The sequence below is a fragment of the Spermophilus citellus genome, assembly GCF_964194105.1.
Source record: "Spermophilus citellus genome assembly, chromosome: 1".
Classification (NCBI taxonomy): domain Eukaryota; kingdom Metazoa; phylum Chordata; class Mammalia; order Rodentia; family Sciuridae; genus Spermophilus; species Spermophilus citellus.
This window is the reverse complement of record NC_138182.1, coordinates 161,386,552-161,400,009: the sequence shown is the minus strand read 5'-3', so window position 1 is coordinate 161,400,009 and position 13,458 is coordinate 161,386,552. Positions and strand designations below refer to the sequence as shown.

The window sequence follows — 13,458 nt, the reverse complement described above, 5'->3', positions numbered from 1 at the left end:
CTCTTCCTAGCATCTGTCATTAGTTCTAGCCAGTCCTGGGTAGTCTTAACTCCTTTATCTCAGAAGCAAATGCCAGAATCTCCCAGGGATAGATATTACCTTTGGCTATGGTCATGACTCGGTGTCTCCTGGCTGCAGGCAGGATTCTCCAGGGCTTGAAAAAGGGGACTGTGTCTTTTGCATATAGTTTTCCAGTCAGTGACAGACAGCAGTGGTGTTGGCCTGGGATCTCTGGGAGTTTGAGTTAGTTTAGGGTCTATTTCAGGGTTGGTCCCAGGAGACAGAGGACAGTTAATCAGAAAAAAACTGGGATTGAGGTGGAAACTGGGGCTAGTGGTGGTGGTGGGAGCTTCTTTTCAAGGGAAGCAGGATTTAGAAGGGAGAGGGTGCCTTCTTTGGAAAGAATGAGTCTGGTTTTGAGTCTTGGCTTTGCCATTAGAACTTGGTGGTGCTGAGAAGTTACTTGCTGGTTGGTTTCTCAACTTACTTTTCTACTTAATTCATCACAAACATCTAGCCATATTAGTACATAAAGATCTACTTGCTTCCTTGAAATTCCTGCATGCTATTTCATAAATGAATACCCTATAATTAACTAAATAATTAACCTATAGTTGGTGTTATAGATGGAATATTTATGAATCCCTCCAAATTCATATGTTCAGGCACCATATCCCAGAATGGTTATATTTGGAGATGGGACCACTAAGGAAAGAATTGACATTACATGAAGTTATAAGGGTAGAATCCTAATCCAATAGGTTTAGTATCTTTTTAAGAAAGGCTGGCACATACCTATAACCCCTGCAACTCTAGAGCCTGAGACAATAGAATCACAAGTTTGAGGCCAGCTTGGGCAACTTAGATTATGACTCAAAATAAAATTTTTAAAAAAAATTTTAAAGGGCCAGAATTTGGCTTAATAATAGTGTCGCTGGGTTCAATCCCTAGTACTTCAAACAAACAAAAAATCAGAAAGCTCATCTTCTATTTCTCTCTTTTTCTGTACTAAGGAAAGGCTATCTGAGGACATGAGTCAAAGTTGTCCATCTTCAAACCAGGAGAGAGCCCTCATACAACCAAACTACTCTTTCACCCTTGTCTCAAATTTTCAACTTCAAAAGCTATGAGAAAATTATTTTTTTTGTTTTAAACCACCTATTCTGTGGTATTTTGTTATAGCAGCCTGAGCAGATTACTATAGATGGATATTCAAATTATTTATAATTGTTTCTTATTATAAACTATCTTTGCCTAATGTGTTAACCTGCTGGGTCATCATATTTCTTTTGTATATTAAAATATCTTTTATTAATATTTGGCATACACTAAAAAGCTGAGAGGATAATATAGTAAATGCCTACACACTCATTCATGTAGTTTTAACCACTGTTATCATTGAAATTAATAGAGTACCTTCCCAAACAGGCTGTTATCAGTTTATCTGCAGCCCTACCCGAAACATACTAATAAAGTATCAGCGAAGATGCTTTGACACAATTGGCACATAAAGAAAAGAATCCTCAGGCTCACAGTTTACAGGAGAAAGAAAAGGAGTCCAATCTTTGGCCAGATGCGTCTTCTCATCCTGTGCCTCTTTGTCTTCTCTGTGCCGTGGCCCCTTCTTTCTCATTGTCCAGTCCTTGGGCACACCAGTGTAGCCTTCCATGTCACTCAACTGACTGCCCTATCTAGTCTCATAACCAGTAGTCCCCTTTGTTTGGCTTCAAAGAACTTGGCCAATCCCTTGAATATGAAAACTGAGAATGGTGAAGTAAGCTTTCTTAGCTGCCATTCTTCCCTGGTTACAGCAAAATTCAATGGGCAGAATCTTCTATTTTGTATTCTATGACGCTCTGTCATCAGCTGGTAAACAAGCCCCTCTATAGAGGTGGGGAGACAAGATTCATGCTTAGGTTACCATGGGGACAGACAAGCTGTAATAAATGTTCAGAATCCTAGCCTGATGAGGTTTTCACAGTTGCGAATAATTTCTTTGTCAGTCATCCATTAAGTCACTCCTAATGAATCACTGGCCCTATTTGCTCTTCAGAAGAGTCTTGGGTGTGCATGATTCAGACAGAGGGAAATCTTAAAAGCAAGGAGGAGACAACAGGTCATCATTAATTTGGAGACATTTTGCAAATTAAGGGACGTTTTTTTCTGAAAAAGCTTCTGGGAGTTACCAGACTGGACCATGAGTTTCGTGAGTTGGTTTTGATAAGTTTTTTGCTTACTGGTCTCAGAGGGTGGACTTGTGGCTTCCCAGAATGCTTCATGTCCCTGGGGAGAGGGAGTAGGGAAACTTCTCTAAGAAGGAAAGGGAGCCCCACTGGGCCCTCTATCCCAGATTTCCTTGCATCTCTTCTTATTAAAGTGCCATTTTCTAAATATCATATGTGTACATTGTTCCTCTCTTCCAGTTTTGGAATGCCAAGGTGTGCTATGGTTCTGCCAGGTCACCAGGTTCTGCCATGTTTGAAGTTGCTGTGGAACTTGGAGGCCATGGCTGCCCAGAATTCTTGCTGTGGCTTCTAGGCCCTCCATGAACATGCCTGATCACCCTATCCAGCCTTACCACACACTACCCCCACTTCAACTTGCTACCAACCTATTGAAACTCTTCACTTCCTCAACCTTGCTTGCCAAGATCTCGCATACCCCTGGGAGGAGAACTTCCTTTTCACCCTATTGCCTGGTTCAAACCACTTTTCCACAGATGTGAGTTTTTCCAGGAAATCTTACCTCACCCTCTGAAAAGCTGGGTCAGGCATCTCCCACCTCCCCCTGTCTCCTCTCTAGTTGTGAGCCCTAGAGAGCAGGTAGGACATCTTGTGTGCAATACAGAGGTGCTGGCCTCCAGCCTGCAGAGGTGGCTCACATAAAATGATTCTCTGCAAATGTTAATTAAACACACACAAGCATGTGTGTTGTCCCTAGGTAACTGAGGGACCCTTTGGGACAACCCACAAAATGGAACCTTCCTCTTGTCTCAACATCTGTGAGGTAGTATCAAGCTCTGCTATTCCTGGTACCATGATCCTTTGCCAATTAGCCTACACAGTGTGCCCAAGGACAGAGAAAAGTCTTGATTTTCAGATTTTAAAATCAATGTAGCTAATTAAAAAATAACTAATTGAACTGAAAACAAGTTCAGAAACAATTAAGATAATTAAAATATCAGCACCTTAATTGAGACCAAGCAGTGAGCTCAAAAAATAAAATTAATTAAAAAAAAAGAAACTTAGATGGAACTGGTAATTAACTGGCTTTTGAATTCAATACTCTGAAGCTCAACAAATCTCTTTAAATTAATTCATTCTTGGGCCTTTTTCTTTGAGAAAAGTTTTTGTAAAATTTATTTGAGAAAGATAATTGGACATGTGTCCCATACCATTTGACCCTTGATTGGCTTTTGCAAGAAGACAGGCAGGAAAGATGGAATTAACCTTCAATGCATGCCTGCTCTGCTAGGCACATTGTCTAGTTTAGGTCCACATGAGTCTTATAGGTATGGTGATGCAAGTGGTACAGGGCGCTCATCTTCTAAAGAGTGCTGCATGCTGTTACCAAGCATGTGCAGAGGGAGATTAAAACTCGCAGCATAATCTCCAGGAAATCATCAGCACCATGACAGAGAGGCTTTGAGCCTGGCTTTGGGCTTTCACTGACACTCAGCGCTTTCTCCCTACCTTCTCACCTCTGCAGTTTCCTCCATCTTATGAAAAAGGCTTCTTAAATGCCACTTACTATTCAGATCTCTTATCATTCCCTTTAGAAAGAGGAGCCACACATCCCTGTCCAGGACCAGTGGTTGTGGGAGCCTTTCAGGAGTGTCACTGCTGCATTGAAATGGAAATGACACCCTCACATCCCCTTTCAATCCCCATATTGCTGTTTTTCAAAATCAAAATGCATCCTGGTGATTAAACAAATGCTGACAGCTTGATTTGTTACTGTTTTGTTGTTCTGTGAAGTTCATTTACTCTAAATAATTTGCATACATGTTTCAAGTATTCAGACCCTAGTAATTAATTTCTAGCAGACTTGATTTCTGTATGCAAATTGTTAAGTATGTATGTGGAGTTAAATGATAATTTCATTATTATTACTTTTTGTTGGATTTATTATTATTATTTTTTTATTTGTTAAGAAATGTCAGCTTCTAGGATCCCAAGGGTTATCTATACTAGTTAGACTAATGGCAGGATGACAAGATTGCAGAAGAAGAGTTGACCAGACCACAGGTCAGGTGACTCATTTGGAGGATTGCTGCATCCAGAGAGGGCAGTTGTTTGGAGATGTCCATCCTACCCTCTGGGGAATGGGACTGGTAACCTAGTCCTGGGGGCATACAGGCAGGGTATTGCTATAACAGTTTCAGCAGCACCCGATGCCCTGGCAGCTCCCTCTTACTTTTGGCCATTAAATCTCAGTTGCCTTTCAGGGCTCTCAAGAATATGGTGCCATCTGAGCTTCAAACCTGGGTAAGGTTGGACCCTTGCCCAACAAAGATCCTAGTTGTTTCCCATGCTGGAGTCACGTAGTGAGGAGTTCAGGTTCACAGACCTGGTTTTCAAATACCCTCTGCACCTCTCATCAGCAGCTTTTTTCTCAGACCTGTGTTTATAAAATGGGGATGTTAGCAGCAGCCACCTCCTTGGATGCTTGCAAGGATTAAGCAAGGTAATCCAATTAGAGGGCTGGGTTCACTGGTTGCATGTCAGAAGCACTCAGTGGTGCTAACTATTGTTCTTGTGATTATGAAGGCTTATTATTCAGTCTGGGAACAAAATACAAACCTGAAGAACCTAACCCATAAGAGGTGCTTAACACATACCAGGTCTGTTGTAAGCCCTTGCAGATATTAACTCATTTGATACTTAAGACAACCAACCAGCAATGATAGATGTTATTATTCCTCTCTTACAGAAGAGGAAATTGAGGTATAGAAAGGTTAGTAAATTGCATAGCCAGGGCCCCATCCCAGAAGGCCTATTCTGGAGTCTGTTCTCTTTCCTTTTATTTCTGCTCAGCTGATTGACTTTCTTTGTGACTGCACCATCCAATCAGAGCTGGCAGTGTGAACATTGCATGGTTGAGAAGTTGTCTATAGAAGCAAAAATAGTTCAGATTCTGCCTCAAAGCTTGTCATGTCCTACTGCAGATTTCAATGCCCATTCTTCTTGTCCAGCCTACTAACCTCCATCTCTGAGAACTACTTAGTCCAGATCCCGAGGTCTCTGCAGCTCTTGGCACCTACTGGGGAAATAGCCTACCCTGGTAACTATGGCGGGACTGCTAGTCATTGGTTCCCAGGTTTCCTGAGATCCATAGTGGTGGATGGAAGTGTGAGAATGGGCATGGCCATTGTTGGTGGTCATCTGGTAATCCTTTTAATTGTTGACTCAATTTTGGAAAAGTCTTGGAAGGTAAGCCCATGTTGACTTGGCTGCAGCCCTGGAGGTGGGGGTGGGGAATTATGCATAAGGAAAAGTCACTGGCAGAAACTATACCATCATCCTGGCTTCTCAAGTAGACATCCCTAGAAACTAAGGAAGTTCTATTTGGGGCCAGAAAGCTCTTGCTTCAAATTTCTAGAAGGCCTAGCCTTGGAGGAATCTGAGGGCAGATATAGACCTCTCTCCAATTTGTCTCCAAGGCAGCCCTCAGCTTAAAACAAGGAATGAGCATGTGGGCCTTGGCACTTGAATCAGCTTCTCTTTTTTTGCGCCTCTTTCTGTATCAGAGAACATGTTTTGAGGGTTAGGCTTTTCCAGTGGCTTCTCTTAGACCAGGACCTGGATCTTGTTGCTGTCCTGACTAACCTAAGAATGTACCCTGGTCCCATTTACAGTTGCTTTGGGAGGGAGCTGCCTTGAGCTGTTCACACAGCAGAAATGCCAGTTTGCTCTGTGTTCAGGATTTTTGAGGAGTTCTTGGCAACCCTCTGAAGGAAATGGTACTCAGAGCCTGGACCTGGGCGTGAGGAGGGAAACTGCTCTTCTCTCTGTGACAGCTGAACGAACTGGTGGACTGGATGATGGCATTTGTCATGTAGTTTTGTTATCCCTGCTTGCAATGCCATTTCATTTAACCAAATGTCTGCATGGGGAGGAAATTGAGAAACCTCACATCCCTGGCTGTAGAGAGCAGTTATGAAAGATTTACCTCCTGATAGACATTAGGCTCCAGATCTGGGATATGGCACAATTGCTTTTGTTTTGCAGGAAGTTCCCTTGGGCCTCTTCTGGGCCCAAGATGAGCATGTGCACCTCAGCATGCTAAGTGCTGATTAGCCAGGAGCCTGCAGCTCAAGTTTATTCCAGAATATGTTGCTGTATATGAACCTCTGTCTTTGGGGATGCTTTCTTGAGTTACTTCTTTGTGTCAACTCCCTTTCCCTCATTACCCACCCACAGACCACACTTAACAGTCATTGAATTTCTCATGATTGCCCACACAGGCCTTCCTGCATTTGCCTGTGCTTGTCTCCCTGCCTGGTTTGCCTGTTCTATCTTTGCTTTTCAAAATCCTACCCATCCTTCAAGATCCAATTCACATATTAATGCTTCACTAATCTTTGCCCTAGAAATTGATCTCTATTTTTCTCTCAAGCTCTGTTATCATTTTATATGCCCATCATGGCCCTTATCTAATTCTGCTTTGCACAATAAATATTTATGTGTAAGTTTTTTCCCCCTCTCCCGCCCTGTTACGTTGTAACTTTGTGTGGCACAAAACTGTCTTAAGCATCTGGAAGTTCTCTACAAACTTAAAATAGGTTATTAATGCACATGGCCTGTATTTATTGAACTGAAGCAAAAACCTATGTCCTTAAGGGCTTTTTAAGGTGATAGGAAATAAGTAAAAGTAAGCATGAATGAAATCATAAAAACCAACACCAGATAAATAACCAAACGGGGAAGCTTTGGTAGCTCTTGTTCCTCCGATCATGTAAGATTCTAAAGGATTTTTTTACAGTAATTCCTGCTTGAAATGAAGATGCTAAAACTCCCAAAGCACCAAGGAATCACTATCCTGATGTTCAAGAAGAGCATGTGTGATAGACACAGAATTCCCTCTGGCTTGGGTTTTCATTTTAATCCCCACCAGTCTCAGAAAACAGCACAGAGTTTTCTCTGTGCAAACACACAATTGGTTTATTTCCCATTTGTTTATTTGAATAGCAGTGGAAATTAAATTTCCTTGGAGGTCCTCATGCCCCTCTTCTTTCTCCTTTCGCCTCAGCCCTGGACCCATCCAAGGACCCCTGCCTGAAGGTGAAATGCAGCCCTCACAAAGTGTGTGTGACCCAGGACTACCAGACAGCCCTGTGTGTCAGCCGCAAGCACCTGCTGCCCAGGTAAGACAGGAAGCAAGGTGGGTGGAGGGTGGGAGGCGCTCTGCAGTTGGTGGATCTAAGGGTACCTGGACTCGATTGGGGAACATAGGAGAAGGGAGAGCATAGTGTTTGTGCTGCCATTTTGTAGGATATTTGGTGCCTATATCCTTGCTTAATGGTATGAATCTCAGTTTTCAAACACAAATTTGCAAAGAACATTCATCTTAATTCCTTTAAATCTACTTAATTTTTGTTCTGCATTCTCATCTGAGCAGATGAACAGAAATCCATTCTTGGTCATTATTTTGTACCTTCCTTTTCCATGAGTGACCTTAAGATCCACTAAGGTTATTGCTAAGAAATCAGAGGTTGGACCTTTTGTCCCCTGGTTGTATCTGATTATGCTAATCCTTTGAGTCCTTGAGGCCAGAGGGTCTCTGCTGCCATAACCCTCCTGCCTTCTACCATTCTACCTTCTACCTTCTACCTCCTGCCACACTACCATTCTTTCCTAGATTATGTCTTGCTATTTGCTGGGGTATAGCAGGCCTATCCCTATTTACCAAGCCCAGGGGGAGTTCTCCCCAATTTTCTCTTCTTCCTTATAGCCCTTATTCTCAATGCCACCCCACCCAGCACTAGCCACCCAGAAGTCTTAGACTTAACAATGATGGAAACAGACTTGAATTCAGGCTGCTTATATTTTCAGTCCCATAAGAACATTCAAAACAAGAAATCAGACACACAAACTTGTGCGTGCACACATGCGCGCGCACACACACACACACACACACACACGGAGGCTTTCTTTAAGAAAGGGGCTGAGTGGAGGTGAGAGGAAGGTGATTTCAGTGCCTTTTCTACACTCCCCCTTGAACTGCTTGTGCAAGTGAGCAGTGCAGCAACACCATGTCGGAGTTACGCCCAGTTGTGTCTTGAGCAGCTTGCTCTGCCACTCACCTGGACTGCACCATAACTTAGGAAAATATAGCAGGCTTTCTTAACTTCATTCCCACTGAAATTGACCTCCCTAGAACTTTCACTTTATTAGCTCTGATTAACCACCTGAGATCCTGAAGGATGGGTACTCTTCCCTCTCTTAATCCTTAAAGTCTAACCAGTGCAGGCTCCTTTAGGATGTTCTTGTTAAAATACATTTTAATTGCCCTTCCTCCCCTAAGTGATTTTCTCTAAACATGCCTGTGGAAGTGCCACTCCTGGGATCACGATCTGGCAGAAAGACAGTACTCCTATCATGGGGTGACTCTGCCGTCTCTGGCTTCTCTAAGCATGGCCCCTGCAACCATAAACCTGACCTTCATCTCCCTCATCTCCTTCAGAATCATCTCGTTCAACAAGACTTTCAAGGTTGTTTTAAGCATAGTCAGACAAAAATGCAAGGTATTATAATGAGCTTTTCTTGTCCTCCTAACTGGAAGGGTCTTCCTTTAATAAAGACCCATCCTGTCCCTGGAATGTGTAGCACATTCCAGGTGTTGTGCTCAGCATCCTTGTCCTTGAATTCTTTTTTAAATTTGGTATTGTTTTTTTTTTTTTTTATCTCCACTCTACAAAAGAGAGAACTGAGGCAGAGTGAAGCATTCGTGATTTGCTTGTATATCTAACAAGTGGCAACCATTATTCAAATCCAGGATTATCTATCTAGCTCTAAAGCTTACATTTTTCACTACTACAATATGTTAGCCTTTTCATTCTACCTTCCCTTGTCTATGGTTTATTTGCTGTTATTTAGCAAAAAGCTGTGGAATACCTACTGTGTGCCAGGCTTTTGTTAGGCCCCAGGGTTTCAGGAGGTCCCTATTCATATACTCAAGGAAAATCAAGGTCACTGGGAACTTTGATGTAAAAAATGTATTTTGGTTGATATTTGAAATTCTTTTAAAGGTTATGTACTCTAAGAAAACATGCCTCAATCTCCTACTGCATGTGATTTCTGCCTTCCCTGATGGAGAGAAATGTGGTTTCCTTTGTTGAAAATTCCCAATTACTCTCTGGGATAGTGTCTAGGTTGTTCAGTTATCTGGTTGTGTGTGTGTGTGTGTGTGTGTGTGTGTGAGAGAGAGAGAGAGAGAGAGAGAGAGAGAGAGAGAGAGAGAGAGAGAGAAAGAATATCCCTTGCTTGTTTCTTCCTAGATTTCAAAATTCAGACTTTTTTAGAAATACCAGAGGAGAGGTTTGTGGTTTTAAATTCAAATCTATTTGAGACCAAGGCAGCAACCTTGCTTGTATTCAGACATATTCAGGCAAATGATATTTTCCTGGGCAAGTCATGTTTCTGAGCATCACATTTTTGCCTATGTGAAAAGTTTAATCTTCATCTCCCATATCTCCTGGTGACCACAAAATCATAGTGGCTTAGAGCATGGATTTGGGAATAAGACCAATCTGGGCTCAAGTCTCATCTTGGCTACTATTTGACTATGTGAACTTTGCAAGTTACTTTACTCCTGAATTTGTGTTTCTTCACCTGTTAAATGGGCTTGATAGTTGCACTTACATAGGGGATAACATACACAGTGTAATGTCAAAAAAATGTTAGATATTCTTCCACTTACTGAAACAATGACTATAATAGTTATTGTTACTGTAAGGTTCATTTTGCAATTTAAGCTAGAAATCCCCAAATCTGCATACTCCTAAGAAAAAATAGCTCCCTACAGATGCCTTCCCCCTCTAAGGCTCACGGTGCTGTCTTTACTGTTCTTGCAAGGGTTAGTGTGAGGATTACAGTGCACTTCTGTTGTCCCCTTGATGATTCACACAGGTAAGGACCAAGAAAATGGCTGCATTTCTGATACTAGGACATTTACTGGAAAAATAGTTCAAAGAGGCAGCTTTGACTGAGGGGACATGCCTACTTCCCTTGTTGGGACTGGGAGGTGGAGTGGCTCCTGTAGTGGTGTTCGCTGTGGTTGTGGGTCCAGCCTTGTCCTCGACCTCTCAGAGGCTGAATTACTCAGCCCACATGATCAGCCGATTGCATACATCTTCTGAGGGTCTTGGACATCTTCCCAGATGAAACATCTGTCCTTCCACATTATGCTTCAGGGGTCCCCTCTGATCAGGGAAACCATGTTGACAACTCTATTTATTCATCAATCAGGAAAGTAATCTTTCTTTCTTCAAAACATCTGTGGACAATTGTGCCAGCCAAGCTGGCCTCTATAGCAGCACAGTGGGTGAATCCCGCCCTCCAGACAGTCAGGAGTGTGCACATGTGGAGAGGCGGCTGAGCCAGCCTTAGGCTGAGTATGAGACTCCAGATTCAGGTTGCCTTTGCAAGCGGAAGACAGAAGGACAGTGAACGAATCATTGACAGAATTTCATTAGCTTTTGGGTTTTTTTTTTTTTTTTTTTTTTTTTTTGGTTGGTGCAGATTGAGTGATTGGAGAAGCCCTTGGGTGCACACATCTGTGACCACAGCATTTCAGGGCCAACCAAGCAATTTTGTCAGGGATTGTGGAGCGGGTAGAGGGTTGTGTAACAGGGCAGGGCAACACAGCCCTCCTTTTGCTGGAATCTTCTCCTTGATTGAGGTGGTATTTGTATTAGGATTTGTATTTGGTTTCATTCTGAAGCTTCAGCTCAATTCATGTTGTTTTTGAAGAATTCTGGAAATTCTTTGTTTTACTTATTATCATTAAGCAATATTGGCAGGGGTGGGAGAAGGCTGATTTTTGGTAGCATGTCCCCCCTCAAGGTCTCCAGGGACATTTATGCACTAAAGAACAGTGTGTAGTGGCTTGGATCAGGAAACCTTCTCTTAAGTGACTTTTCCAAAAATATTCCAGGCTATTTTTGATTTAACTATAGTCAATGCCTATTATAGGAAACATTAAAAGTTAGAAAAATTTAAAAAATAACCCAAAGGAAAGAAGTAGGGGTCACTGTATCTAAAAACAATAATAAAAATTTCCCAATGTATTTCTGTCTTTTATTTCTTCTTGCCATAGGTTTTGTTAGGTGAGTTGTTTTTAATTAACAAGCAGTAACATACTGCATATAAAAATATGGATTGGACCCTCTTAATTAATTTATATAAGAGATTTTTTTTGATACTACAAACTATGTATGCAAATTTTAATGACTAAAACGTACTACACAAAAGAAGTTAACTTGAGGTGGGTCATAAATTTAAATGTAAGAGCTAAAACTATAAAACTTCTAGAAGAAAACAGGAGCAGTGACCTTGGTTTTGACAGAAATTTATTAAGTAGGGCACAAAAGCCATGAGCAATAGATGCAAAAAGAAAGAACAAATTAGATTTTACCAAGATTAAAAATGTCTGATCTTCTGAAGATACTTTTACAAAACTAAAAAGGCAAGTCACCCTAGAAGAAAATTTCGCAAAACACATACCACAAAAGATTTGATTCTGAAATAGGTAATGAAAGCACATGTACTCATGGATGTTCAGCTTTATTTGTAGTAGCCAAAACAAAAACAAAACAAAAAACACAAATAAAACAGAACAACAACAACAAAACCCTGAAGTTTTATCACTGTATAAATGGATAAAAACATTGAGGTCCATCCAATATAATGGATTACTACTCTGCAATAAAGAACAAAGGGGCTATTGATACATCTAACAACATAAATGGATCTGATTATTATTTTGAGTGGAAGAGAAAAAAAAGACCAAAAACCAAGCATAATACTGTATGATTTCCACTTACATGAAAATTTAGAAAACATAAAAACTCATCTATGGTGACAGAAAATCCCTCACTATTTGCTTGAAAAGAGGACGATGATCATGGTCAATGGTTGCCTAAGGCTACAAGGCTTGATAATGAAGTAGATCCTTCTGGAAAAAGTGAAGTCAAACTCTGGTCTTAGATGCCAGAGATCCCACTCACTGGTCAATGGGTTTGTTTGTTAAAATAAAATTTAAAAAGGCTTTATTACAATGGAGTATTATTCTTTTGGCAGGTTTTAAATACATATATACCCTGAGGAGTTCTTAAGGAAAATTTTCTCTTAGGAGATAGGATGATAGAAAGTCCTCAGGCCTGCAGAGGACTCTGTGCTCAGGGTTTCTCCACCAATTGGGATGGCTGGTTCAGATTCATTGTTCTGTGTGAGTAGGAGATAGGGTAAGGGTGGGATTTCCCCTATGGAGTGCTGAACATTGATTTTACCTCTCTGTTGCTATTGATTTTCATTCAGAGAATAGAAAATTGAAGCATTTGTTCTAAGCTTCCAGAACAAGCCACATTCTCAAATTCTGCAAGTGTATTGTGAATGGGAAGAAAGCATGTCAGGATGGGACTTACAATATCTAAGTGTACCCTTCAAAGCCTGGGGGAGCAGTGGGAACTCATCTATTTTTAAATAAGGAGCAAGATGGCCCAACTTCCCAAAGGGCTGGGCCTCTCTAATGTAATAGCCCTTCATCTTCGCTTCCTAACTATCTGGAATAACAACTAATTCTCTACACTAGCAAAGAATTCAGATCCAGTCGAGGCTTTCGGTACAGTAGACCAATCTGAGAGCTTTCTCTCTTTTATGTGAACTTGAAAAAAAGAATCAAAGTGTTTGAGGTCAGAGAGAAGTACATCACAGAATGTGCCTCAAATACCAAACTCTCAGAGGATATTTGAAAGGATGATGGTTATTTCATCTCAGTTTTGTTTTACAACAAAGCACTGCCTCCTGATACAGGGGCTTTGAACCGATTGATTATACATACACATATCTGTTGAGGTTTGGAAGACACGTGGCCATGCAGAAGGTGGGTAATTCCTGGGTGCCTGGATGGATTTCTGGTGCTTTCCATCTCAAGGCCTTGCCAATTACCAATGTGCCACTGTGCCCACATCATTACCACGATAGGGCCCATGCATTGCCTTGAGTTCTTTTTTAAGCTCAGAGGACCTTCATTAACCATGCTGTGGGTCTGAAGACAGCGCTAATGAGAGATTGGTGCTGTTTCTAGGATGCTTGCAGCTGAGTTTTGGGTGTGCCTTACTCTAAGTCAGTCTCTTTTATAAACAGAAGAAACACTTCACTGTGGTCCATTATTTTGCAAATGTATACCTCTTCATGTGTTGTTCCAACCACATGCCAAGTACCTGTTGCTGAAGAA

General features: G+C 41.4%; 1 protein-coding gene across 2 annotated transcripts in view; it reads left to right on the top strand.

Annotated features, from left to right (window-relative positions):
• The window catches only part of SPOCK1 (SPARC (osteonectin), cwcv and kazal like domains proteoglycan 1), a 504,325-nt gene that overhangs the window by 340,567 nt on the left and 150,300 nt on the right, over window positions 1-13,458 (top strand). For both annotated transcript variants that reach the window (XM_081296284.1, XM_081296283.1), the window contains exon 4: window positions 7,252-7,366. In XM_081296284.1, coding sequence (XP_081152410.1) covers window positions 7,252-7,366 — 115 coding nt within the window. The remainder of the gene's footprint in view (window positions 1-7,251; window positions 7,367-13,458) is intronic.